Source organism: Canis lupus, chromosome 12, assembly GCF_003254725.2.
Source record: "Canis lupus dingo isolate Sandy chromosome 12, ASM325472v2, whole genome shotgun sequence".
NCBI classification, from domain to species: domain Eukaryota; kingdom Metazoa; phylum Chordata; class Mammalia; order Carnivora; family Canidae; genus Canis; species Canis lupus.
The window spans coordinates 66,535,031-66,561,627 of record NC_064254.1 but is presented as its reverse complement, the minus strand read 5'-3'; the positions used below and the strand labels follow the sequence as shown (position 1 = coordinate 66,561,627).

General features: G+C 41.5%; 1 protein-coding gene across 2 annotated transcripts in view; it reads right to left on the bottom strand.

The window, feature by feature from the left end:
- LOC112658433 (coiled-coil domain-containing protein 162-like) overlaps positions 1–26,597 on the bottom strand; it is a 136,151-nt gene that overhangs the window by 18,980 nt on the left and 90,574 nt on the right. For both annotated transcript variants that reach the window (XM_035697563.2, XM_049092450.1), the window contains 6 exons: positions 25,908–26,003; positions 24,630–24,785; positions 16,215–16,444; positions 15,131–15,269; positions 13,807–13,927; positions 4,307–4,416 (listed from right to left, as the gene is read on the bottom strand). In XM_035697563.2, the coding sequence (XP_035553456.1) occupies positions 4,307–4,416; positions 13,807–13,927; positions 15,131–15,269; positions 16,215–16,444; positions 24,630–24,785; positions 25,908–26,003 (852 nt within the window). The remainder of the gene's footprint in view (positions 1–4,306; positions 4,417–13,806; positions 13,928–15,130; positions 15,270–16,214; positions 16,445–24,629; positions 24,786–25,907; positions 26,004–26,597) is intronic.

Sequence of the window (26,597 nt, the reverse complement as noted above, 5' to 3'; positions counted from 1 at the left end):
TTACTGTGTTTCTTAAAAGCTGTTCTGCAACCTACCCTTGCCTTCCTAGGTCACTAAATGTCAACTCTGTGTCAAAATGCAGCATGGAGTGGGTTCATCTGTCAGCTTCCCCCTCAAGGCAGGCCCCTGGGTTCATAAAAACCACAGAGCAGCTGTGAATAAATGGTCATAAAAACCATGACCTCCAGTGGGCTGATTCCTTCATCAACAGTTAAGCCTGAACTGGGATGAATGGCACTGGCTGGAAAATCACCAGAATATTCTGGAGAGCCAGCCTAGGGTGAAGCATGGAAGGTGCTAGGCCTTGTTATGGCAAAATCTGGCTCTGCTGGGAGCAAATTGCACCTCCTTGGTGTGTTTCATCTTGGAGCCCCTCATAATTGGCCTAATATCAGGCACACATAAGGGGTTTTGATGATGTTTCTAAAAAACCCACCTCTGCTGACAAAATGCTTCGGTGACATCCCACTGACTCTGGGATGAAATCAGACTTCTTAGGGATTGCCTTCAGGCCATTCGGTTACTGGCCCTGTCTATCTTTTCAATGTCCTCCTCTGAACTCTGCTATATTTCCTTCTTAGATTTCTCTGCCTTTCTTCCCCAGCCCTTCTTCATCTGGCTAACTCCTATTTGCTTTAAGACTTGGCCCAAACAACACTTCCTCCAAGAAGTCTTCCCTGACTATTTCTTCCCTACGCCCTAGGTGGTTGTATCTCCTGTGTATGCCTCTTTCAAAGCATGTAACGTGAAGTGCCTTTTCCTGACACTTCTGGGTCATCTGATTTCATAAGCTCTTTGAGGGCAAGAACTGTGCCTTTTGCCTTTAATCTAATAAAGTGCCTAGAAAAAAAAAAATAGGAATCTACAAACACTTGCTCAATGAGTACATGACTGTTGGCATATGAATGGAAATGGTTCTGGAATCCACACAATAGATTATAGTTCTGATTTGCAATAAAAGTCAGTTTCTAAGTTTAGGTCAGTGTGTTTGGTATAAAATTTGGGCAAGATGGTAGAGCTTATTGCAAAGATTGGTTTTCTAGAATTTGGAGAAGGAAGCAAAGATCAGTAGAGGCCAATATGGATTCCAGAAAACTCAGGTTAGATGAGCCTTTTCCTCAGGAAATGCAGCACAGTGTACCTGGATTTCAGCAGGATATCTGGACAGGTTTCTCCTGATGTCCTTGTGGAACAATGGAGAACATAGGCTGGGTGACGGTACAACTGGATGGGCTGCTGGCCACTGACAGCCTGTGCCCAGAGAGTGTGGTCAGCCTGAAGGGGACCCACAGTGGGGAGCACAGGGTTGGGGCCTGTCATGGCATACACTGTTAGTAATGATTTGAATGAGGATACCAAGGACAGGCTGACGAACTCATGAACTTGGGAGGGAGAGAGAGCGTGCTGGATGTAAAATATCCAGATTTTTAAGGATTTCAAGGAGTTTAGAATGGGTCAAATTGAATAAGAACAAGGCTACTAATATGGCAGCAGCAGGATGCCTGAAGGCAATGTGTGGGCTTCAGGTGACTGTTAGCCTAACGAGTCATCAGTGTAGTGGCTGCCAGTACCCAGCATACTCATGGGCATTCATCAAAGCACAGCACACAGGACACATAGGCTTTCTGCTCGTCAGACAATCTTGAGTTTAGAGGGGACTGAGCAGAATGGTAGGGCTGCTCATATAAAGTGATTGAAGGAAATGAAGGTAACTTAGTCTAAAGAAGAGAAGGCTGGGCTCAGGTCCTGGATGTTTGCTTGTGCAAGCTGTGCTCCGCACAGAGGCACCCAGGTAAGGGAGGAGCACAGTGCCTGCTCCCTCTCCCAGTTCACGGCCTGGGCTGGGGCTACACCCATCTGGAGGAAGGAGTAACGATTTGTAGCCCACCACCCAGGGGAGCGCCCTTTTGGGTTTGTGCTACTAGGGCAGGCCCTTCAGTGTAGTTTTACCAAGGCCTCACACATGCTAGCAATGGTGCTAATTGAGCTCCTCTGATTGACCTGCCTTTAGATACCTAAAGACTTGTGAGGGGTCACAATCATGATCTGTGGCGTCCCAGGGACAGAACTAGGATCCATGATGGAGCTGGTGGGGGGGCCAAATCCAATTCAGGAAGATCTCCTTGAAACAAGAGCTGCCAGGAATGGCTGGGGAAGGGGGTGGGTCTGGAAGAGAGTGAGTTCCCTGTCATTGCAGATGATCCAGAAGAGGCTAGAAGTCCAGGCATAGAGTTTGGAGGGATCTAACATCCTGGAGTCCTCTCATTCCAAGACACAAGCAGGCAGATACCAACCTCTTCAGTGCACCTTGGGTTTCAGTTATACCCAATACGGGTTTGCCCTGATATCCACATTTCTTTCCTAGACAATCCCATCTTCAACATTGGAGTAAAGTTATATACATATGGGTTGAGCAGATCTTGAGCCACAAACTCAAGATCTCAAACTCAAAAAAACTTTTTTTGTTTGTTTTGTGGTAAAATATACATACCATAACATTTGCCATTTAAACTGATTTTTTTAAAGTAACCTCAACACTCAAGGTGGAGCTCGAACTCTTGACCCCAAGATCAAGAGTCAGCTCTTGATCTACTAACAGAGTCAGCCAGGTGCCACAGTTTAAACATCTTTAAGTGTAAAGTTTAGTAGCATTAAGTACATTCACGCTGTTGTACAATCCCTAGAATCCTTTTCATCTTGCAATACTGAAACTCTTATTCCTACTAAACACCAACTCTCGTTCCTCTTCCCCCAGCTTCTAATAACCACCGTTCTACTTTCTGTGTCTATGAATTTGACTATAGTAGGTACTTCATAGAAGTGGAATCATGCAGCATTTATGCTTTTGTGACTGGCTTTTTTCACAGCGAAGAAGGTCTTCAAGGTTCATCCATGATGAAGCACAGGTCAGAATATCCTTCCTTCTTTAAGGACAGCCACAAATTTTCTTGCTTCAAACCTGTTTCTAAGCATGTCCCACCTTAATCACCTCTGTACCTCTGGTTGAGAACCTCTGAGCTACAGGGACCACAAGGAACCACTTCATCCCCTCATCAGAATACACAAGGACCATATTTGAGTATAATTGAAAACTTAAATGAAAGATATGTAAATAATCAAGCTCCGAGAAAAAAAATGTGTCCCCAACCAAGCTAGAGAATTCTCTATCTTGTAATTAAAAACTGAAGTGTTTATTATGAAATTATGGGGAATATTTGAAGAGCTTAGAAAAATATAACTTTGAGGGAAATAATTGTTTTTAAAAATTAAGCATGTTTTGCTAAATCAGGTTTTAAAAAAATGATTGAATTTCAAAGGCAACTGGATTCATAGCTACTTACTGTACTTATGCTTCATTTGTTAATGATCCTAAAGCTCTGCTATGGCCAAATAGCACATATACTCTCTTATTTTGCCTTTTCAGCACTGTTTAGAAATAATCAACAGTTGAAAATTCTAAGAACTGTGTGTATGAGTATTGTATGTATTAAATACATATTATTGTTATATGTAGAGCATATTATGTAGAGCTGTTATGGATTTAAATATATATACACACAAAAAAATTGTTGATACTGGCTTCCTTTGTGGAGGAATAGCTGGGTATGGTAGAGTGAAGGAGTAGAAATGTTACCTTTCTGATAGTTTTTTTTTGTTTTTGTTTTTGTTTTTGTATTGTACATTAAAAACAATGTTTCCTAGGTAGTGGAATTATAGGCTATTAGAGTTTCTCTCTTCCAAATTTTCTATATTAAAAAAATCAACACAGGGAGTGCCTGGGAGGCATAGTCAGTTAAGCGTCTCACTCTTGATTCCCGCTCAGGTCATGATCTCGGGGTTGTGAGATAGAGCCCTGCATGGGGGGCTCTGCACTGGGCAAGGAGTCTGCTTGAGATTCTCTCCCTCTCCCTCTGCCCCTCCCCCCCTCACTCTACACATGTGCACGCACTCTCCTTCTCTCTCAATAATAAAATAATAAAATAAAATAATCAACACAGGAAATGTTGCTAAAAAAAACTTGTTCATCAACAAACTCCAAGGTTACTTTAAAAAATTGGCCAAATCTGATATTAACCACCAGATATTAATTAATCTGATATTAATTTCTCTCCCATACTTTATTAGAAATCAATCTTTTTCCAAAATTAAAATGATAGCAAGTGATTACTACTTTGAGTTAAGCCTCAGAATTTGTATCTTTATTCTAAGGGAGTAAAGGAAGCATTGGGAAATGTCTTCCTTGTTTGAGTTTCTGTTACAAAAAAAAAAAAAACCACTCTAAAATGACTTGACTTTCAATACATACCTCTAGTCCACCATCCTGGTAGTTTTCCATTAATCTCTGTATAAATTTCTCAACTATTTGTGGTCTGCTAACTGAAAAGTCTTCTTTCATGACATGGTGCTTCCAAAGGTCTAGGAGGAGAAACACACCAATGCAAATATCATGAAACATTGAACAATAATTAATGGCTACTGTCTGAGATGTATCACTGGACGCAAAAAACTGTTATTTCCAAATACACAAAAACTAATGGGTGAGTCAGGGGGAGGAGGGGAAGGTGGTTGAGGACACAGAATCCTCCAGAACATAGGAATAAGGAAGATCTCTAACAAGATTCCTGACGAAAAGATTTGGAAAAGAACCTCTGAAGCCCAGTGAACAATATTTGTTAAGTCCTGAATCAAATGTTATTGTTGGTCCAACATGACATCCCTTTTCATTAAGTTCCTACATATATCTGAACAATTATCTTGGTCTAATACAACTAAATAAATGGAGAGCTATTATATTTACCGTCACAGACTAGGAATGTTGAGAGCTGACAGATTATGGATTGAAGGGCAACAGGTTGACACATGAGATGAAGCATATACATAATTATTCAAAGTAGTATTGCTTAGGACAGCAGTAGCTTGGAAGCAACACAGGAACTATGGTATATCCTTTTTTCTTTTACTTTTTAGATCAAATCATTTATTTTTTGTGTTACGAAAACAAAAATAAATCCAAGCAGGTAAAGAAATAACCATATTGTTTTAAGTGTCTCAATCTGGATTCTGTGGTATATCCTTTCAGTGGAATAGCATGCAGCTATAAAAAAGAGAGAAACTTCTCCACACGATATGAAAATAACTGTAGATTGTTACGTGAAAAATGCAAGGTGAAGAACGATGAATATGAAATGTTATCTTTTATAAGAAAGATGTGATAAATATAATAAAAGAGGGGATTTCAAACTTATTCAAGATTATTGCTCCAGAAATTCAGCATTTTCCAGTATCACTTCTCCCCTCTTTCCTGGGTCATTCACAATAGCACACATTATTTGTTCCACCTCATAAAAATTCTTCTCTTGACTCCATGTCTCCTGTCAGCTATTGCTTCATTTCTTTGCTCCTTTTTTTTTTTTTTTTTTGGCAAAACTCACAGAAAGAAAGGCCTGTCTTTACTGTTGGTGACTTTTCTCAAAATCTTTCTTAAGCCTACTCCTCTAGCTTTTACCCCCCACTGCTTCTCTGAAACTGATTTGTCATAAATATCAATGACCTCAACATGACTCAAAATATTCATTTTACTCAACTACCAGAAGCATGTCACATAATTTGTCACATTCCTCCTGCTTGAGAAAATTTCGTCACTAGACAGTGGGATACCACTCTGTCCTAGTTTTCTCCTAACTCACTGTTTGTTCCTACTAGGTCCCTTTTGCTGGTTTTCCTTTCCCCTCCCTACCTGCAGCTCTTAACATTAGAGTGTCCTAGGACTCAGCCCTGGGTTTGCTTCCCTTTTTCCTATCTACATTCACTCCCTTGGCCATTTCATCTAGCCTCATGACTAAATATCATCCATATGCTGACAACTTTCACATTTAGATCCAATACTCACTTGGCATCTCTTCCTGGATGTCTAAAAGGCATTTCAAAGGCCATTTGGGTATAAATAAATTCTTGATCTTCCCTCCATAACTTGCTATCTCAGTTGATGGCAATTCTACTTTCCTAGTTTCTCAGGTCAAAAGTCTTGGGAGTTATCATGGACTCTTCTCTTTCTCCCACACTTGATACACAATCCATTACTGGTTACTTCGATAATATGCCCTGAATCTGACCACTTGGTATTTCTACTGCTCCCAAACTTGTTTGAGCCACCATCTCCTCTTGCTTGGATTATTACAAGAGGCTTCAAAGCAGCCTCTCCTTTCTCCTACCTTTTATCCTTTATAATCCATCGTCAACACAGCAGCCAGAGAAATTCTATTAAGATATATCAGGTCAGGGGCACCTGGGTGGTTCAATCGGTTAAGTGTCCGACTCCTTGATTTTGGCTCAGGTCATGATCTTGGGGTCGTGAGATTAAGTCCTATGTTGGGCTCCATGCTTAGCAGGTCTGCTTGAAATTCTCTCTCTCTTTCTCCCCTCCCCCTCTCCCCTCTCAAATGAATAAATTAATCTTTAAAAAATGAAATGAAATAAAATTAAAATAAAATAAAATAAAATAAAATACGTCAGATCATGTCACTCAAAATCTGGCACAGCTTCCCCATTACATTCAGAGTAAACACTAAGAGTAGGCTCTGCATGATCCGTCATCTTTTCATTCTTCTTCTCTGTAGGTTTCATTTCCTATTGCTTTCCCTCACTCTCTCCACTCCCACCACACTTGAGTCTTTCTGTTCCATAAAATGGTAGGCACCCTCTGTATGGGCTGTTCTTCTGTATAGGCTGTTCTTTTGTCTGTTTGTCTGCCCAGATACCCACATAGCTAACTCCCTCATGGCCTTCAAGCCTTGCTCAATGTATCACTTTCTCTGTGGAGTCCATCCTGATTACCCTATTTAAAATTGCAAGTTGGACCCTTCAAACTCCACCACCACCATCCTCCTTATTTTCTCCATTATTTTATTTCTTGTGTTTATTGCTTATTATCTGTCTATCCCCTTCTAGATGATAAACTCCACAAGAGTAAGGAGTTTTGCTCCATGAAAGTAAGGATGTTTCTCCCAAACAGTGCCTAAAATATAGTAGTCTAGCACATACGAGGTGCTCAGTAAATAGATACTGAATGAGAGAATGATTTAGTGTATGCATTAAGAAGCACTGACAGTATATATTAAAACTAATAAAAATGGTTACATGGGTGGCAAAAGGAGGTCAGTGGCAGTAACTAGATCTTTAAATACATACATTTTTTGTATTGTTTTGATTTTTGAACCAGGTGAATGTATTCACTGTTAAGAAAATCAAACTTAAAAATATTATGACAGTGCTCGAGCTGTGGAAATGTCAACACTCCTTAACTTCCATATGGAAGAGCAAAAGCACGCGTGTATGTTTACTTATGTTGGGTAGGGCCTACTTTCTTGTGCACAGCCCCAGGAGAGTCTTGGAACAAAGAGAAACCTATGGACTCAGAGGTAGAAGCCAAGCCCCGCCCCACTCCCTTTTCTGTCGTGGGGTTGCTGGCCATCAGCAAGAGTACACACAGGGCCACTCCCTGTCCCCAGCTGTTTCTCATTTCAGATGTGATTTCCTATTCGTACTTTCATTTTTCTGACAGGAAACTTGGTGGATGCTAGAGGAAGCATCCGGCACAATCCTCTCAGAAATGTGGATACGACAGAGCAGGAGCCCCTGGTATTTATGTTATTTATGTTATAAATTATGTTATTTATTGGGTGGTCCTGATTTTGAAAATGGGGTTCCAGAATTCTTCTATTGAAGAATTCAATTCCAGTTGGCTATTTTCCATCATAAACATATACATCTGCCTTTGTTTTTCCTTTGGGATAATAAAGGTGAGTAGACCCAACACCATTGTCTTGGTATAGTTGGAGTGGAAAATGCAGAAGAGTTAATGTGCCTAGAAGTTCACACTTCTTAAGATGTTTAAGACTTTTAGAAGTCTAAGCTTTGACAAAATAGAGCTTATGCGTATTTCAGAAATTCTTCAGACAAGAAATTGGATACTTTTTCCAGGGTAGTTTAACTTTAGGTTTCTGGCTCACAGAAAAGCCACATACTTCTGGTTTGGGGGCGATCACCTGGCAAATGCCCACGGAGCTGGTCTGGGGTTTAGCTCTGGGCTCAGCTGAAGGAGAAGTATTTTACCAAAGTGCTGGGAAATCTTCCCGCCATGCTTCTTCCTCATTAGTTCAAGTTCAGACATGCAAGTGCTTCTGTAGGCAGGAGTCAGGGGAAACCAGGGAGAGTAGAATTCATCCAAGAGAAGTAATTCCTGGCCAAGTGGAGTTGGTGGTCTCCAAATGTGTCTCAATCTCAGTGTGTGTGTGGTCAAGGCTTCTTTAAGATGAAGCAGGTTTTGACAGCAGCATAGAGGTGGGAAGGAGACAGCACACTGGAGGTTAAATTAGGCTTTTGTTCTTTCCTCTCACTGTGTTCCCAGGTCCTTTGACTGAAGGAAACTTTGACTTCGTGGTGGCCAAACCACTTCCCCTCTCTCCCTCTATGAACACTCCCCCTCCCCTCCAGTCAAGCCTTCTGTCTCTAGGAAAGGTAGCATTTCACTTCTCTAACACAAGCACCAGCTTCCACACCTAAGTGGTTCCTGGGTCCTGACCCAAGCAGAACCGAAACTTGAAGCACACAACTGCCAACCAACATTCTCCCGACCAGCCAGGGGTCTCCAAGAAGGTGGGTAGGTTCAAACCTTGTTGCTTCAAGCATATGTATGTATGTATTTTGTACTGTATTTCTCAAACTGCTCCCTAGAACACTAGTCCCTTGAGTTGATGATAGGTATTTGCAAAGGGCGCAAAGGGTTCTGTGGTCGAACAAATTTAAAGAACATTTCAGTGGGCCAGGGGTTGGGGTAACTGGGTGATGGGCATTAAGGAGGGCACTTGATGTAATGAGCACTGGATGTTATACGCAACTGGTGAATCACTAAACTCTACCCTGAACTTAATAATATACCATATGTTAACTAACTTGAATTTAAATTAAAAAAAAATTTAAAAATAAAGAACATTTGATACTCTCTCGTCTGGAGCTTTATAAGTACACACTATGATAGTAAAGGCTCTGAGAAGGTCTGGAGCAAAGAAACCACAAGTTTCCCAAACTTATTTTGACAAAAACCAACCAACCAAACAAACAAATAACCCCCACCCCCACCCCCAACCCCTGTAAAATGCAATACAAATCCTTTTACAGTGAAAAATGAAGACTAAGAGTGTTGATTGATCGAAAGAAGTCTGTTAAACCGGAGAATGTTTAAAAAAATGACTTGCAGTATCTTAAACATTTTACTTAAATTAAAAAATATATACAAACAAATATGCAAACATTTGCCAATTTTCTAACACAGAACTTAGGCCTTTTCTTTGCATGCACCCACTCATTGGAGTTCTGTACTATCTTTCTTCTATAAACCATAACACATTGTGTGGTTTTCTAGTGTGCTGTCTGTTGGTTTGCTTGTTTCTTTCTTTTTTATGGAGAGAAAATTAAGAGACCATGAAACAGTCTCAACATATCATTTTTTAGGGCAGTTTGAGGTTCATAGAAAAATTGAGCAGAGAGTACAGAGGGTACCCATCTATTTCCTGCCCCCCACCCCCCAACACACAGCTTCCCCAACTATCAACATCCCACATCAGTGTGGTATGTCTGTAAGAACTGATGAGCATACACTCCCATGTCATCATCACCCAGAGTCCATAGTTTACACTACGGTTCACTGTTGGTGAAACTATGGGTTTGACAAATGTATAATTGGCATCTACCCACTATTATATTATCATACAGAATAGTTTCACTGCCTTGAAAATCCTCTGTATTCTGCCCATTTATCCTTCTCTCCTGTCTAGACCCTTGGCAATCATTGACCTTTTTACTGTCTCCATAGTTCTGTGTTTTCTCAAATTCCATATAGTCGGGATCATACAATATGTAGTCTTTTCAGGTCGCCTTCCAGCATTTTTATCCATGTCTTTTCATGGTTTGATAGCTCATTTCTTCTTAGCATGAAATACTATTCCATTGACTGGATGTACCACAGCTTATCCATTTCGACTTGGTTTTATAGAACAGATCTCTTTTTTTGTACTCCAATTTCTTTGATTTCCACAATAATTAACACAATGCGGTTCCACTGTACTTGAACCACAATGACAAGCAAAACTGGCATGAACAGGTTTGGAGCAAACAATGACCAGTGATGCTGGGTAAACATAGGTAACCCGAAGACTGTGATTAGTATTTTGCCGGCTTGTGTTACCAAGGGAATGGAAAGCTTCAGGTGAGCCTGTGAGCCTGTTATTGTAGGGTGATTGAGAGAACGACTGCACTAACATGTTGAGAAACTGGTGTTCTGGGGCACACCGCTGGGAATGCTGGCCTTGACCAGGGTGTCTTAAGGGTTCGGAATGTGCTTCCTTCAAGCGAGACATTGCTCACTGTTAACATGTGTGTATTTATGTATTTCTAATTACCTACGGTACTATCACTGGCTAATATCACATAGCATGACATACCTAGGGTGAAACTCATCAACAATGAGAATGGATCTCAATCCACATTCCTAAGAGGTTTCTCGACCTTTTAAAATTTTTTGTCTGAGGATTCCTGGGTGGCTCAGCAGTTTAGTGCCTGCTTTCGGCCCAGGGCGTGATCCTGGAGTCCTGGGATTGAGTCCCACATCGGGCTCCCTGCGTGGAGCCTGCTTCTCCCTCGCCTTGTCTCTGCCTCTCTCTCTGTGTGTCTCTCATGAATAAATAAAATCTTTAAAAAAAAATAAAATTTTTTGTCTGACTTCTCATCAGATGTGGTTATCTCTTTAACCTCATAGCGTGGCTGATGATAAACATGTCCCAGGATTAGAAGTGTCTTCACTATTTCTTAGTGCTTGCTTGTGGATTGCCTGCAAGTAGTCACTTGAGGACACCTCAGTGTGGAGTGTGACATGTGACTTCTTACATATGGATTTAATCTATTTAGAAGTTCTAACATTTTCTCCCCACACCCTTGGGATATATGCACTCCACTTGGGAGATTGCTGACCTTATAAATGCTCAGAGAAGTTGAGAAAATCAATTAAGAAGGACTTCAATGCCAAAATGTCAAATGTGGGGAAGAGCAGAGTCTTTTTCAATCAGCGGAACCCATCTCTCTGCTAAGCCAAGCCCCAGAGGCTTAACAAGGATGTCTGGAGCTACTTTTTAAAGTTCTCAGGGGAGCACTAGTTCAGCTACCACAAACTAGCACTGGACCCGGTGTGGCTGCCACATTTTCAGATGCTCACTGATAAACTGGAAACTCTTTCAGAAGTTATACAAGAAGATTAAGCCCCAAGACAAAGTGGGAAGGAGGGAGAAGATAGAGAAGGATTGGAGCATTTCTTTCTGGCTGGTAACAAATGTAGACACCAGAGATGTAAGACAGGGAGAGAGAAGACCCCGAGGGAAGGACAAGAGCCTGAGATGTCCCCTGGGTTTCAATACTCTCCATTCCCAGCTGCTTCTGTAGAAACTCCTAGCCCAAAGCTAACCTTGACCACAAATGGTGGTCTCTGCATGAAGTGGTCTCTGTTGGAAGCCCCGTCCACTATGGTTGCTTCTTGCTGAGATGAACAGTAGGTGGGTGGGGATTCCAAGGTTTTATTGCCTTCTTTGAAGGTTCCTGGTCCACAGGGGTCTCAGGAGGACTACACTGAAGAAATGTCTATCAAAGCACCCCTGGTACACAGTGGGGACTCCATCACTTGCCCTGGGGGAACTCACTACCGGAGGATACCCACATTGAGTTATGCCTAACAGACCAAAAACAAAACCAACAGTAACACAACACCTTCACTATTGGTATTTGTTTTAAAAGTCATGAGTATAGAATCTGAACAAGAGTTTGGAATTGGCCAGTACTCTGTAACCAAAGTAAATTTTGATAATATCAACCTTATGACCATTAAAAATAACTCTACCCCTCTCCTCTGCCTGACTCCTACCAGCCTTTTACTGAAGGCTCTTTCCAAGCACCACCAAGAAGCACTCTGCACAAGGCAGCACACAGCAGAACTGCAAAGCAAAAATGCTTCCTCCCTTGCCCCCCCATCCGGGTGTCTCATTAAAACCACAGCCTGAAACATGCAGATGGTTGCACCTGCTGCGTGCTTGTGGATTTTCTCCCAAGCCTCGAAGGGAGCCGCCTGGATGCAGCAAACACAGCACAAACAACAGATGCTCTGTGTCTTGTTAAATGTTCTGTAATTGAAGCTCAACCTCACTCAGCTCTCTGGTGACATTTAGCTCTCTGGTGACATCCCCAGCTGAGAAGTGGCTTGCCCTCTCACTGCATGGCCTTTTGCCAAAGTCCTTTGTGCAGAATTCAGTTACTCAAAGCACTGATAAAAGCGACAATGTCTTACATGAGGACATAGATTATTAATTCACAATACAATGTCTGTGGACTTTGTCTCAAAAGGAAAGCCTAATTTAGTTTGCTAATCAAACAACTTCTCCATAGTTTAAAGGCTGTGGACTTTCCTATAGAATTAGTAGGATTAGGAGTAGACATTGTAGTTTAGACAGGATCAGTTATATAATCAATGGCACCCTGTGCAAAATTAAAATGCAGGGCTTCTTATCCAAAAAGCAGGGGGAAAAAAGTACTACTTATAGGTACTAAAATACAGTGTTTTATTTCTTCTGCAATCTCTCTCTTGACTTGTCATGGTATTTTTATTTGTTTTTAATGTTGCACTCCCCAGGCATAGGAATGCTCACAAGGCAAGTGCGACCCTCACAGGCATCCAGGGGCTCCACCCTGTGATCAGAAGCATGAGTATATACGCAGGTGCTGGATGGTGGCCCCATATGTCCCGGCGAGGGGCAGAGAAGTTGAGCCAGGCATCGTTCCTTCCTAGGGGCCCACTGTGGACAGGCAACCCCAAGGGTATTGTAACCTCTGTATAAATCAAAGGATAGGCAATAGGCTTGCTCCATTGAATCCACCCATTAGATGTACCATGATGTTGCCAGACTAGAGTCCTTGAAATACTACCAGGTACACATATCCTGATCTTCCTCCTGCTTGGGCTCCCACTGAAGCAGAGGAGAGCAGCAATTGCTGCATAGGGATGCTGAGGGGGAGGTTAGGGATGCCTCGGGTGCCAGAGAGCAGAGGAGTAGGCAGCAAAGAACCCCTCCTGGCATGGTGGGGAGGCAGTAAGAAGTTGGACTATGTATAAGGCAAAGGCTCCGAGTTCTTGGTGCATGCTCCATTGACTTACTGAATTCCACTTGCAAAACACAAATTTTAAGTTAAAATTAAGCATTTCAAGATGGCACCCATAGGGCATTAAGCCCCAAGTACTCCTGAGTCCCATGTGAGTGCAATGATCACATGTCCATGAAGTGATCCCGACTTTAGACTTCAGATGAAAGGAAATAATTGTGATTGACTTCCTACCCCAAATACATGTATTTGTAAGATGTTGACATATATGTCATATACATGTATTGCATATATACGTACACTAGATATATTACAAATAAGAAAAGCATGTGTTTTACCCATTTCAACTTTATTTCACTTATGAGTTAATCAGCAGAATTGAGACTGAACTTAACAAATGTTTTCTATTTAAAAGACTTTAAGTGGAAAGAAATACATCAAAGTGTTAGTATTCTCTCTGGGCCAAGGTGTTAAAAACTAATTTTTGTATTATTTTCTGGACATTGTGGTACTTGTTTTTAGCCATGGAAATGATACATGGATTACTTTCATAATCAGGGAAAAAACCAATAAATGCTTATTTTGTAAAGTAATAAAATAAACACACTTTACCTGTAGGGAGAGTACACCGCTCCTTAGACTTTTCTGATACAACCAGTGCTATCTCTCTGTTAACTTTTCTTAATACTTCTTGGATCATGTGAATTTCAAGATTTTCCAGAAGTTTCTGAAGCTAGAGTAAGAAGTTTGAGAGTCACTTTCTACATTCAGTTTGTAATCTGGGCTCCTAAGTCAAATTCCTCCAGAATGGTCTGGGGCTAGGTCCTGTCCTTCAGCTATTCTCTCCCAAGGAAGAAGGAAGGGTTCCTTTCTTGGGTTTCCAAGTGCTTCTGTGAGGATAGATACACCTCTTTGGAGACCAACATCTTTTCTTCCTGGCCCACAGCCCGATTGATAAATACAATCATTTTTCTACCAAGTGGTGCTAAATTGCAAAGTGCTCAATGTCTGAGATGACCTCATGTGTTTTGGGGGGGCCTCTAAATGTGACCAGTAATTTTATGAACTATTGTTACAAGAGAAACCCTTGGGGCTGAAACTCAATTTAGATATCCAGGATGATTTCATGAGAAGATTTAAAATTCCAAACATGACCAGGAGAAAACTGTCCCAATAGCTGTGAGCCCTTCTTTTACCCATTATGCTTGTAGAGCCCACATTTCTCCCTGTCAGAGGACCACTAGAAGTACTAGAAGAACCAGGGTTCAGAAGGGTAAGCAATGGGCTTGGGACTGGAGGGTGTGTGTGTGTGTGTGTGTTGCGGAGGGTTGGGGGGTAAGTTGCTGCTAGATTCCTGACATTCAGGGGACGTGAGTCTCTCCATTGACAAACAACTAGAGGATTTGCTTGCCTGTTATAGAAAGCACAGCCACGTGGAGACTGTGTCTCAGGACCAAGGTGAACAAATACCCTCTCGCACAGATCATCTAGCACATCAAATGGACTAGTGTATAAATCATGTTGTCTTATTCTTAGAAAAACAATCACAGGAGCTATTTTAAGCATTCCATTTTCCTAGGTGTGTGTGTTGGGAGGGGTGGATAATTGCGTGCTAGATTTTAAGTTTAAGATGCTACTATGTTCTCTATCATAGTCTTTTTTTGGTAGTAGTCTATCTTAATTAGAGGAAAATAAAAATATGGAGATCTAGACTTACAAAATGGAGATATTAGGAGTAGTTATTTGCTTAATCAAAGTCCCACATGCCTTTGAATACTTGGTTCCCTCCAAGCCTGTTCAATGATTTACATACCTTCAATCTACACTTAATGTTTTAGAAAAAAAAAAAAAATGCCACCTAGGTAGATCTGTAGTTTTACATGCTTATGCTATAAAGGAAATTTTCAAAGTTAGATTCAAAACAGTTCCTGCATACCTGCTGAGTTTTTATTTCAATTTCTGAAGCTCCTTTGGGGGGAAGAAAAGACTGACTACTTATTATAATATCTTCAAATTCATCTTCTTTCCCCATCCGCCTAGCGATAGCCTTCATGCTGGGGTAGAGAATGTCAGTTCTATTAAAGAAGAGAGACAGGAATTAGCAAACAAATGTACTTTTTTTCTTTTTCAGATTCTCTGATAATTATGTTCATTCATGTTCTGTTTCCTGTAATCATGTATAAAACTCCCAACCCATTATAGACCCTCACCTCGACAGTTGCCACTCCCTTAGTCAATATTAAATCCCTTAGCCTTTCCCATTGGGTACATTTAATTTCAGCCTTTATTCTTCAAAATAATTGACAGGTTTTCTCATTCCCTAGTTACGAGGAAAGCTGACCATAATAACCTATAAGATAGACTGTTTGGGCTATGCCACCAAAGAGAAACTTTTTGTGCCCAGTAAGGTCCAAGGATGGTGAGTGGATGCTTAGTGAATGCTTGTTTGATAACAGACACATGGAAGAAGCATCATGTTTTTCTTGCCACTTAAGGCATCCCAGCTAGAGTCTGAAGCTGTGAAAACACCTCCCCATCCCGCAAATCTAGGACCTCATGTTGCATCTTATTATACCTCTGGCTGCAAGGCATGACGCCTTCAGAGACTCAACACTTGGGTCTAATGGGGCAGAAAATGGGGAGGAGTTTGTAGCAGTAGCATCTCCATACCCAGTGCTCCCTGGGATGCTATGAACTAAAAAAGCTTAAGAGTCAGCACCATGAGGACACTTGAGACACAAGTTCCCAGAGACAGAACTCTAGGTAAAACTCTTTACCTAGAGTAAATGTTACCAGTGTTGCTTAGTGGAACCCAGCACTGTCCCTGCAGTCAGTAGAACCCAGCTTTCCCTGAAAAGCACTGGTTATAGAGACACATTGCCCAGCTTCCTCTACACTCAGTGGGGCTGGATGTACCAGGATTATGGACTAAATCTCACCCTAAGAGTAAGAGGCAGGAATTTGCCAAGCCTCAGATTCCACTCATTCACAAAAATTTGCACCTCAGCAGCAACACTCACCCATAGAGTTCTGAAAACTGTTTGTGAAAGGACAGAGAATTGCTGTCCTGGCCTTGCAGTTTGAGTCGGCCCCACTGCTCCTTTAGCACTTCCAGCTGCTTCCACAACACCAGAAATGATCTCAGGAAGGCAAGGGATGTCACCACATTGCATGGGTCCCTCAGTAGCATGGAGGCTTTGGGGCTGCTTTGGAACTGACTTCTGAATTCTGGCACTCTGGACAAATCTCGCTGAAAGTATTACAGAAATCCTTCTTTACTAATCATAGATCAATATAGGATAACCTTTTACATGTAGCCCATGCAGAACGAACATTTTAGAGAATGCCCAGTCTCCCCAGGAGGAATGGTTCATGGGCTTGCAGCACACTGAGAGCTTAGAGAGGGTAAGCATCCTTCTTAAATACACAGGATACAGAAAAGAGGGAAATGCCTCCATTTCAGCTTTCTGCTTGAGTCTTGAACCACTTATCTAAAAAACTCTTACTTGGGCATTAACATCGTATCTGTCTTTGAAAAACTGAGCCTTTCATGGTTAGCCTCTGCATTCTGGAAAGTGCCCTTCGAGATTTAATTCCCCATCACAGTAGAGCTGTAACATAACCTTTATTAGGGATTTTACTTGTTTTATGGATGAGAAAATGGAAATGTAAGTTTATCTCATCTCCTATTTCTCCTCCCAGCCTTTATAAGTTTATATGTCTTGGGGAATCCCTGGATGACTCAGTGGTTTGGTGCCTGCTTTTGGCCCAGGGTGTGATCCCGGAGTTTTGGGATCAAGTCCCGCATCAGACTCCCTGCATGGAGCCTGCTTCTCTCTCTATGTCTCTGCCTCTCTCTCTCTGTGTCTCTCATGAATAAATAAATGAAATCTTAAAAAAAAGTTTATATGTCTCTTAATTTGAACTTATTATTCAATAGGCAATTTTCCTTTAGAATTATGATTTGTTTACTCATTTATCTTTTCCTTAAATGTTTGTTGAGGGGCTGCTATGAGCCCTGGAGGATACAGAGGGAACAACGTTTTCAGGTCCCCCTCTCTTGCAGCCAGAGGTGTGAGGACAGGGGTCACCCAGAGTGACAGACAAAATGGGGACCTGCATCCAGGCCTGTTCCCTGATGGCGGTGTCTCAGGCACAGGGAAAGGAGCATCGCTTTGCAGATGAAGACGGCAGACCTGGATCATGAAGTTCTGGCAAGAAGGGCCTCAGAGAACATTCAGGTAACAGCACCTCAGATATTCAGGTTTCTGGGCTCAAAACAGGAAGAACCACCACCTAGTGTAACTGGATCCTTGATCAGGGCTATTAGCATATCTAAAGAAAGGCATGGCTGCCAGAAAGAGGGTTAGTCAGAAGCAGAGTTGGCAAGCAAGACCCAGGAGAGAGCCGAAAGCTCCTGCACACAGCTGACAACTCCTCAAGTAGCTTACCACCTCACTAAGCAGCTAACCCAAGATTTCCAGATTTGTTTTATCCTCGGAAATTTTTCATCAAATAAAATCTTATGCAGTAACCAAAAACATTCAACAGACCGAGGCCGAGCATGATGAAGGGGTGGGGGGTGGGCAGCCTACAAGCAATGTAGACCCCTCTGCTCAAAAAGGCCCAAGATGCCCCTTTTAAAGGATATGTGTGCATTGTCACCTGAAGACCCAGCAAAAATATAACAGTATGAAAAGCACCTAGACTATATGTGAACTAGACTATATGTGCAGGAGATTCAGTGGCTAATCTAAAAGCAAATGGAGGGGTAGGGGCAGTTGAGCTCTCCCCGGAAATGGAGGATGCCACTGGCAGATGCCAATATTGCACTCTACATACTCTGCTAGCACAGGGGGCGAGTTCAGATGCAAAACCCTCCCACCACCATCTTACTAAGACAAGCAGGGGCGATTGGTTATGGCACCGTCTGGTTGCCTTGCTGAAAGCCAGAACGGGGACCAGCTGCAACACCTCCCAGATGCTTAGCTGGGGCAGGCAAGAGCAAGCAGTAGCAGCAGCATTCTCCCCCACTCCTTAGCTAAAGCTGGTGAACACAAGTAGTTGCAACATTCTTGCACTCACTGGTTGGGGCTAGCGAATGTGAGCAGTCCCAGCATTTTTCTGCTCTCAGCCTAAAGTCAGAATATGCACACAGACAAGGCACTCTCCTGTCACATTCCTGAAGCCCTGGGGACAAGCAGTCAAGACGTTTTCCTGCTGTCTTTCTGAAGCTGAGAGTGTGCCCCACCCCTTACATTCTCCAGCTGTCTAGTTAAAGTCCGTGGATAATGCAATCCACACAGCGGATGCTCCTCGACTGACTGGACCTGGTGGTCAAGGGGGCTGACATTTCTGAGCTCCAAGGGAATGTATCAATCAGAAAGACAGTACTTGACAGGCCACTATTCCAGGGTATTGCAGACAGTAGACTGAAGCACAACTCTTTCTCCCTGTGAAAAAAGCCTATTTACTTAGCCTGGAGCTTCAGCTTGAGTGAGGAGCAGGCTTCAGGTTTTCCCTACATATAGAGGCTACGGAGGTGCTCCTAAGGAACATAAGCAGGAAGACACCATCCTTGTGCACCTCATATGCCTTAATACAGTTCAATAAGTTCTCCCAGAAAGGAGCTTATACACTTATCTAGAGTCCCAAATTTTGCAACTGTCACCCAGAGGATACCTTCAGATCCTTTGGTCTGGAGGCTAGCAGGGATTATGATTGTGGCTGCACAACATTATATTAGCATATATTTTTAAGCAATTTTATTTGAGAAAGAGAGATCACAAGTTGGTGGGGGTGGGGAGCAGAGAGAGAGAGAGAGAGAAGCAGACTTCCCACTGAACAGAGAATCCTACTTGGGGCTTGACCCAAGACCCCGGGATCATGACCTGAGTCAAAGGCAGATGCTTAACCAACTGAGCCACGTAGGCACCCCAATATATATGCAGATTTTAAAAGCTGCTGCCTGAGGATCTGGCTTCAGATCAGCCTGAAGCTTGGTGCTAAATGACATTTTTCCCTTTGGAACACTGACAAGCTTTGGTATATCTTCAACCATGTATCAATAATAAATCAGGCTGATAAGACAATCATAAAGGTTCAAAAACAACTAAGAGCTAGGACAAGTTTGAACAAGAAGTTTCTGTGACATAAGGGCATTTCAAGACTGAGAGACCCAGAGAAAGACATAATGCTATTGAGGTAAGTAATCCACCTGATAAAGAATTTAGGGTAATGATCATAAAGGTGCTCACAAACTTGCAAGAGGAATGGACTTCAACAAAGAGATAGGAAATATAATGAAGTATCAAACACAAGTCCACAAAGCTGAAGAATATAATATGTGAACTGAAAAATATCCTAGAAAGCTTAAAGAGCAGACTGGATGAAGCAGATGAATCGGTCAGCAAGCTGGAATGCAAAGCAATGGAATTCATCCAGATAAAGCAGCAGAAGGTAAAAGGAATTTTAAAAAATGAAGATAAGGGACCTGTGAAACAACATCAAGCAGAATAACACTCAGATTATAGGGGTCCCATAAAGAGAAAAGAAAGAGAAATGGGCAGAAAGCTTATTTTAAGAAATAATAATTGAAAACTTTCTTAACCTAAGAAAGGAAACAGATATCTAGATTCAGGAATCCCGGAGAGTTCCAAATAAGATGAATTCAAAGACAGCCACACCAAGACACATTATAATTAAAGTGTCAAAATTTAAAGAGAGAATCTTAAGAGTAGCAAGAGAAAAACAATTGTTACACACAAGGAAAACACTATAATCAACAGATTTCTCAGCAGAAATTTTGCAGGCCAGAAGAGAGTGACATGAGATATTCAAAGTACTGAAAGGAAAATTCTTTGAACCAAGAATACTCTACCTGAGGATTAACATTCAGAATTGAAGAAGAGATAGAGCTTTCTAGAGAAAAGCTAAAGGAGTTTAGCACTCCTAAACTGGCCTTATAAGAAATGTTAAAGGGATGTCTTATAGCAGAAATGAAATGGCATTATTAACCAGCAAAAACATACAAAAGTAAAAATCTCACTGGGAAAGGTAAATATATAGTAAAGGTAATGGGTTAATTTATAAAGCTACTATGAAGGTTAAAAGACAAAAGTAAAATTAACTAAAACTACAATAATTAGTTAAGAGATACGGAAAATAAAAAGATATAAAATGTGACATCAAAAACATAAAACATGAAGGGATGTGGCAGTTAAAATGTAGAGTTTGGAAAATGTTCAAATATGAGTTGCCATCAACTTAAAAGAGACAGTTATATACAGAGTATGATGTATGTGAATCTTATAGTAACTACATAGCAAAAACTTGTATTAAATACACAAAAGAAAATGAGATAGGAATCTAAACAGAACATTAAAGATAGTCATCAAGCCAGAAGGGAAGAAAGAGAAGGAAGGAACAGAAAAGAACTACAAAAACAGTCACTAAACAAGTAACAAAATGGCAGTAAGTACTTACCTATCAATGATTAAAATAAATGCAAACAGACTAAATTTTCTAATAAAAAAAAGCATAGAGTTGCTGAATGGATAGAAAAGCAAGGCATAGGTAAGGACACACACTTTCAGTGAAGAGATGGAAACAAGACATTCCATGCAAATGGAAATGAAAATAAAGCTGATGTAGGTATATTCATACTAGACAAAATAGATTTTAAAACAAAGACTATAATAAAAGACAAAGAGGGGCACTACATAACGATAAGGGATTAACCTCAAGAAGATAAAAAATTTCTAGGTATATATGCAGCCAATGTGGGAGCACCAAAAATATAAGACAAATATTAAGAGACCTAAAGGGAGAAACTCACAGCAATATAATAATAGTAGGGGACTTTAACACCCCATTTACATCAACTGATAGATTATTTAGACAGAAAAATCAGTAAGAAACATGGGCTTTAAGGGACACAAAGCCCAGTTAGTAAAAGGAAGGAAATAATACAGATCAGAGCAGAAATAGATGAAATAGAGACTAAAAAGATAATTTTAAAAATTAATGAACAGCTGTTTTTTTGAAAGGATAAACAAAATTAACAAACCTTTAGCTAGACTCACCAAGATAAAAAGAGAGAGCTTAAAGAAATAAAATCAGAAATGAAAGAAAAGGTACAACCGATGCCACAGAAATACAGGGAATCATGAGACAATTATTAACAATTATAAACAAATAAATTGAACTTCCTAGAAGAAATAGATAAATTCCCGTGCTTTCTATTGTCTATGAATATTTAAAAACAAATTGTGAAATAAAACTAATTAAAATAAATAATAACTTTAAGGCAAACTTACCTTGTTTATATATTCATAAAAAGAGAAGTCTTCTCTTCCTAAGTGTTTCAGAGAACGGAAGAAGGAACAGGAGACAGGATAAAGAACGAAGGAGGGGGATAGTGGGGGTGTCAGGGAAGGCTGACAATCCATCAAAAAACAGGGCCAGAAAAAAAAAAAAAAAAACAGGGCCAGGAGGGGGATCCCTGGGTGGCTCAGTGGTTTAGCACCTGCCTTCAGCTCAGGGCATGATCCTGGAGACCCGGGATCGAGTCCCGCATCGGGCTCCCTGCATGGAGCCTGCTTCTCCATCTGCCTGCACCCCTCTCTCCCTCTGCTTCTCTCTCTCTCTCTGTCTCATTAATAAATAAATAAATAAAATCTTAAAAAAAAAAAAAAAAACAGGGCCAGAAAATAGTAAATCGAGAGCCCAAAGGGCCCAGCATGCTTCTTGATCTTGGTACTATTTGGTGCCAGCGCTTACTTTGCAAATGCTCCCTCTGAGTGAAACATGTAATTCTGTTGTGGAACTTAGATGGCACATCTAAACACACTTCATTTTCCACTAATTTGCCTGAAGTAGACTCATGACTCAATTTCAGCCAGTAGAACACAAGGAAAATCTACTAGAAGGCTCTGGAAAGGATTTTCTTCCTTGGTAAAAAAGATAAAACCCTTTAACGAGAAAGCTTTCTGGCTCCTGTTTTCATCTTACAAGGATGAAGGACACATGTGGCGACATACCCAAGATGGCAGAGTGGGGGCCTACACCGACCTGAGTGACTGTACCAACCTGAACTGCCTCCTCCTAGACTTGTTTTAAAAGATCAGTACCCTTCCTAGTTTAAGTCATGGCCAGTAGCACAACCTGTTACTTAGAGCAAGTGCACCCTAACTGGCACAGAGGGGCATCAGCTCAAAGGTGGAAAATCTGAAAAAGCTTCTGAAAGAGTGGTTTGGCGGTTGAAACCTGAAGGATAAATAGGAGTTAATCAGATGAAGTGGAGAGTTAGGAGAAGGAGGTTTTCTGCTAGAGGGACTGGCTTGCACAAAGTTACTGAGGAGAGGCAGCATGGTACATTTGATAAAATGAAAGAAGTTGAGGATAGAGATATCAGTGGGTCAGGACATTTGGATTCTATTCTCAGGACATTTGGAAGTCACTGAAGGGTTATAAGAGGGAAGTGACATAATCAGGTTTTGCATTTAAAAATATTACCCTGGTGAATATCCTGGAAGAAGGCAAGAGTGAATACAGGGAGTCCAATTAGAGGTCATGCTCATAGCCTAACATCAGGAGATGATGCTGATTGAGGGTTGGTAATGGAAGATGGAGAACAGTGGACAAATCTGAGAGATATTAAAGTAATAGGATAGTCGAACTTAGTGTCTGATTGCGGGGTATGATAGAGAGAGATCAAAGATGAGTGTCCAGATTTTCTGGCTTGGACAACTGGACAGGTGGTAGTTAACTGACAGGGAATATGGAAAGAGGAGCAAGTTTTGGGCAGTGAAATAAGCCCAGTTTGGGACACAAGTTCTCTGGGATGGGACAAGGATGTTGAATGCATGAATCTGAGAAGATTTATATTTGGACAAGACACGTAGATGGTCATCACATGAGTCATCATGTGTAAAGTCATCAAAGTTACAAAAGCAGGTGAGTTTGCCTAGGGAGAGGCTGAGAAGTGGAACAAACATAGCAAATAAGAGTAGAAGGGAGCTCCAGGGCCAGACTGTTAAATTGGAATCTGGGTTTCTCTCCTTACTAGGTATGTGATTTTGAGCACACCACTTAACCTTTCTGAGCTTCAGTATTACCTGTAAAATGAGAATAATGAAAGTACCTACTTCATGGAATCATTGTGAGGAGAAGAGAAACAAGTAACTACCAAAGCGCTCTGAAAAGATCTCAGTCATAGCCAAGAGTTGTGTTAATAGTATTCAGGGGAAACTTATTGACTAGACACAAAATGCACAGTGCCTAGGTCCAACAAAGTGTTTTAATTCTTTTAAACTCAGAAAAGAAAGGGTATTGAGTTTGAATAAAAATATTTTAACATATGATATTAATTTTTTATATTAACACAGTTGTAGGCTATAATGATTCAATGATTTTTTTTTTTTAATGGAGGAAGGGGTCTGCAAAGACACAAGTGGGTAACGTTGTGGAAGTAAAAATGCAGACCTGGTTGTAGAAGTAGTGGGACAGAGCCTAAAAGATAACACATTGGGGATTGGGAGAGGAAGAGGGGGGCAGGAGGCGGAGGAGAGTCTGTGGGGAAGTCTGAGAAGGCCTGCTACCAATGCCAGAGGAAAACTAGGAGGGAGCTGTACTTTGGGAGCCAGGAGCAGGGAGGCTGCAAGGACACATTGTGTCAAATGCTGACAAGGGTTCAGGTTGGAGGGGACTGAAAAGTATCCAGGGGATTTTGTGACAAGGACCATGGTGCTCTTGATGAGGGTGGTGACAAATTGTAGTTTCTGAGGAGCAGATTAAAGGTAAGGAATCAGAAGTGGCTGCTGCAGATCTCTCCAGAAAGTCTGGCTCGGAAGAGGAGGCTCTTCAGATAGGGGCACCAGCTAGCTTATTCTGTGTCCAGACAAGTCTCTGTCTGGTTCCTAGATATGAGCAGAACTGTTTCCAGTTATGATACCAGGTGGGCTAGGGGCTCTTGGTACCTTAGAGCTTCAGAGGGACAAGTCCAGAGGAGGGAATGCTTGCTTAGGAGTCTATAGGCTAGCTGAGTGATGAGGACGAGAGCCCAGGCTGGAGATGTCCACCCAGGGTCCTCTCTCATACCTCTCCAGTCCTTCCGACTCCACTTCTAAATGTGTCTTCCAACTTTAAATGTGTGTGTGACTCATAAGGAAATCCAGCTAGTAGATGATTTGTTCCATTTGGTTTCAATGGCCCTCCCACCTTTGTTCTATTTTTAAAATGAAAAGAAATGAATGTACCACGGATCACAGGTGACTCCTGCTCCATTGCTGCTCCGAAGCAGCCTTCGCATAGTCCTGGGACTCACTGGGAAAGGCTGTTGGACAGAGGGGGCGCCCTGGTCCATCTCCCAGATACGAAGGGCCTGTAGTACAATACAGCATTGGCTGGTTATGTGGCCTGTTCACCAAGAGTACCTGAGTGTTTTTGTCCAGTGTGGCTTGCTGTCTGGAGGGATCCTCCAAGATCATATGATAGTTGCTCAGAAGTACATCTTCCAAAAGCAGTTGCATGCCCACCAGCTCTCCATGAGCCACCTTGAGGTCACGGTCACTCAGCCTACAGAGGCACAGCTAAAAACAAAAACGAACAACACACTCATTTTGAAGATTTCTTTGTATCCCTTTTACATGATTTTGGGGAGAAAACCAGGGATAATTATGTTTACAAGCCCTGCCTTCTCAACTATTAGAAAATCCATAAAAATCAGAGCAACATTTCTAGCTCAAAGTCCTCCTTGAACATCTTAGACTTTTGGCTTTGTATGGAAGTCAAGTCTCCCAGCACTTTACAGTAGCAGCTGTACATGGTAAATGTTTAGTATGACATCAGTTTTTCTTTAAAAGTACAGATATAAGAACACCTGGGTGGCTCAGTGGTTGAGCATGTGCCTTTGGCTCAGGTCGTGATCCCAGGGTCCTGGGATCAAGTCCTGCATCAGGCTTCTGGCAGGGATCCTGCTTCTCCCTCTGCCTATATCTCTGCCTCTGTGTGTCTGTCATGAATAAATAAATAAAATATTTTTTAAAATCCAAACTGACTTAATATTGAACATAAGCAAAAGCAAACAGCATAGTTCCCATCACCTAGCCCCAAGAACCATCAACCTATAGCCAGTCCTGCACCTATCCCTATCCCTCCCCACTTCCATATTATTTTGAAGCAAATTTATGACTAATTTTCATGTTGTTCCTAATACTTTTCTATATTTTCTATTTTTAAAAATGAGAACACAATGATACTTGCTTAGGGAATCAGGGGAAACAAATAATCCAAAGACATTCTCCTTATGAATTGTGCTTAATGGGTTCTCTTCCTACCACTGTTCACAGGCAGGCCAGGGTCCTGGTCACAACCCCCCCCCCCCCCCCCCCCCCCCGCACTGCCCCGAGCTTCCAGCCTAGGTGTTTCTCTAAGAGGCTCAGAGAGTGATTGGAGATGGATTGCCATCTTCCCAGATCATTACCGGCCATGGAAATTGCAGCTGAGGCCATGAAGGAGGCCCATACTTGGTAAGAGCATGATTCTCTTCCGTCATAAGAAAGCATGACTCACCTTGTAGCACTGGGTTTACAGCTTCATAATCAAACACCTCTGCTTATCTCATAAATTATTTACCACTGACCTATGGACCCAATGACGCCTGTTTTGCAGTCTTCATTCAGTTCCGTGACAAGTGGGAAGACCTATCCTACCTGCATATTGTATTCTAGGGTATCTGGGCTGTTACTCATAACCGGAAACAGTCCTCCATCTTCCAGAAATGCTCTCCAAGGGAATAGCATAGATGCCTAAAAGAACCAAATAAGAAACACAATAATGCGCTACTGTGTCCATAAATAATAAACATCTTATATGAACAGGATTTCTGTGTCTGTACTCCAAAACGCCATAAGATGATTTATTTACTATGTAGACATAGTTCTTGATAGAAAATCTCTGATGATGTAGAAGAGAGAGTAATAATTTTTTTCCTTTTTTTTTTTTTTTTCCAGGATCTGGCTAAACATACAAGGGTATTTAAGATTTCAGTTTACTGGTCAGCACCAATGTTTGGAAGTTCCAGGATACTATAACAGTGGGACACACTTATGATCAACAAAAGTAAACTCACTCAAATGTTCTCAGTATTAAGAATTTTAAAATGCTTTCCTTCATCACCGTTGTACTCCAGTTGTAGGTAACAACTCAAAGCCAATGCCACAACATTAACATGTGGGCCTCTGCTTTCTCCATATCACTGTCCAACAGCTAAGGCATCCCCTACTACTTATGGCACCACATGCAGCCCTGGACATAGTAGGCCTGTCCATCTGACCCCATTCTACTCTTGCAGACTTGGTACTGATTTCAAACAATTCCTAGAGTTGGAGTTGATTCAGGTA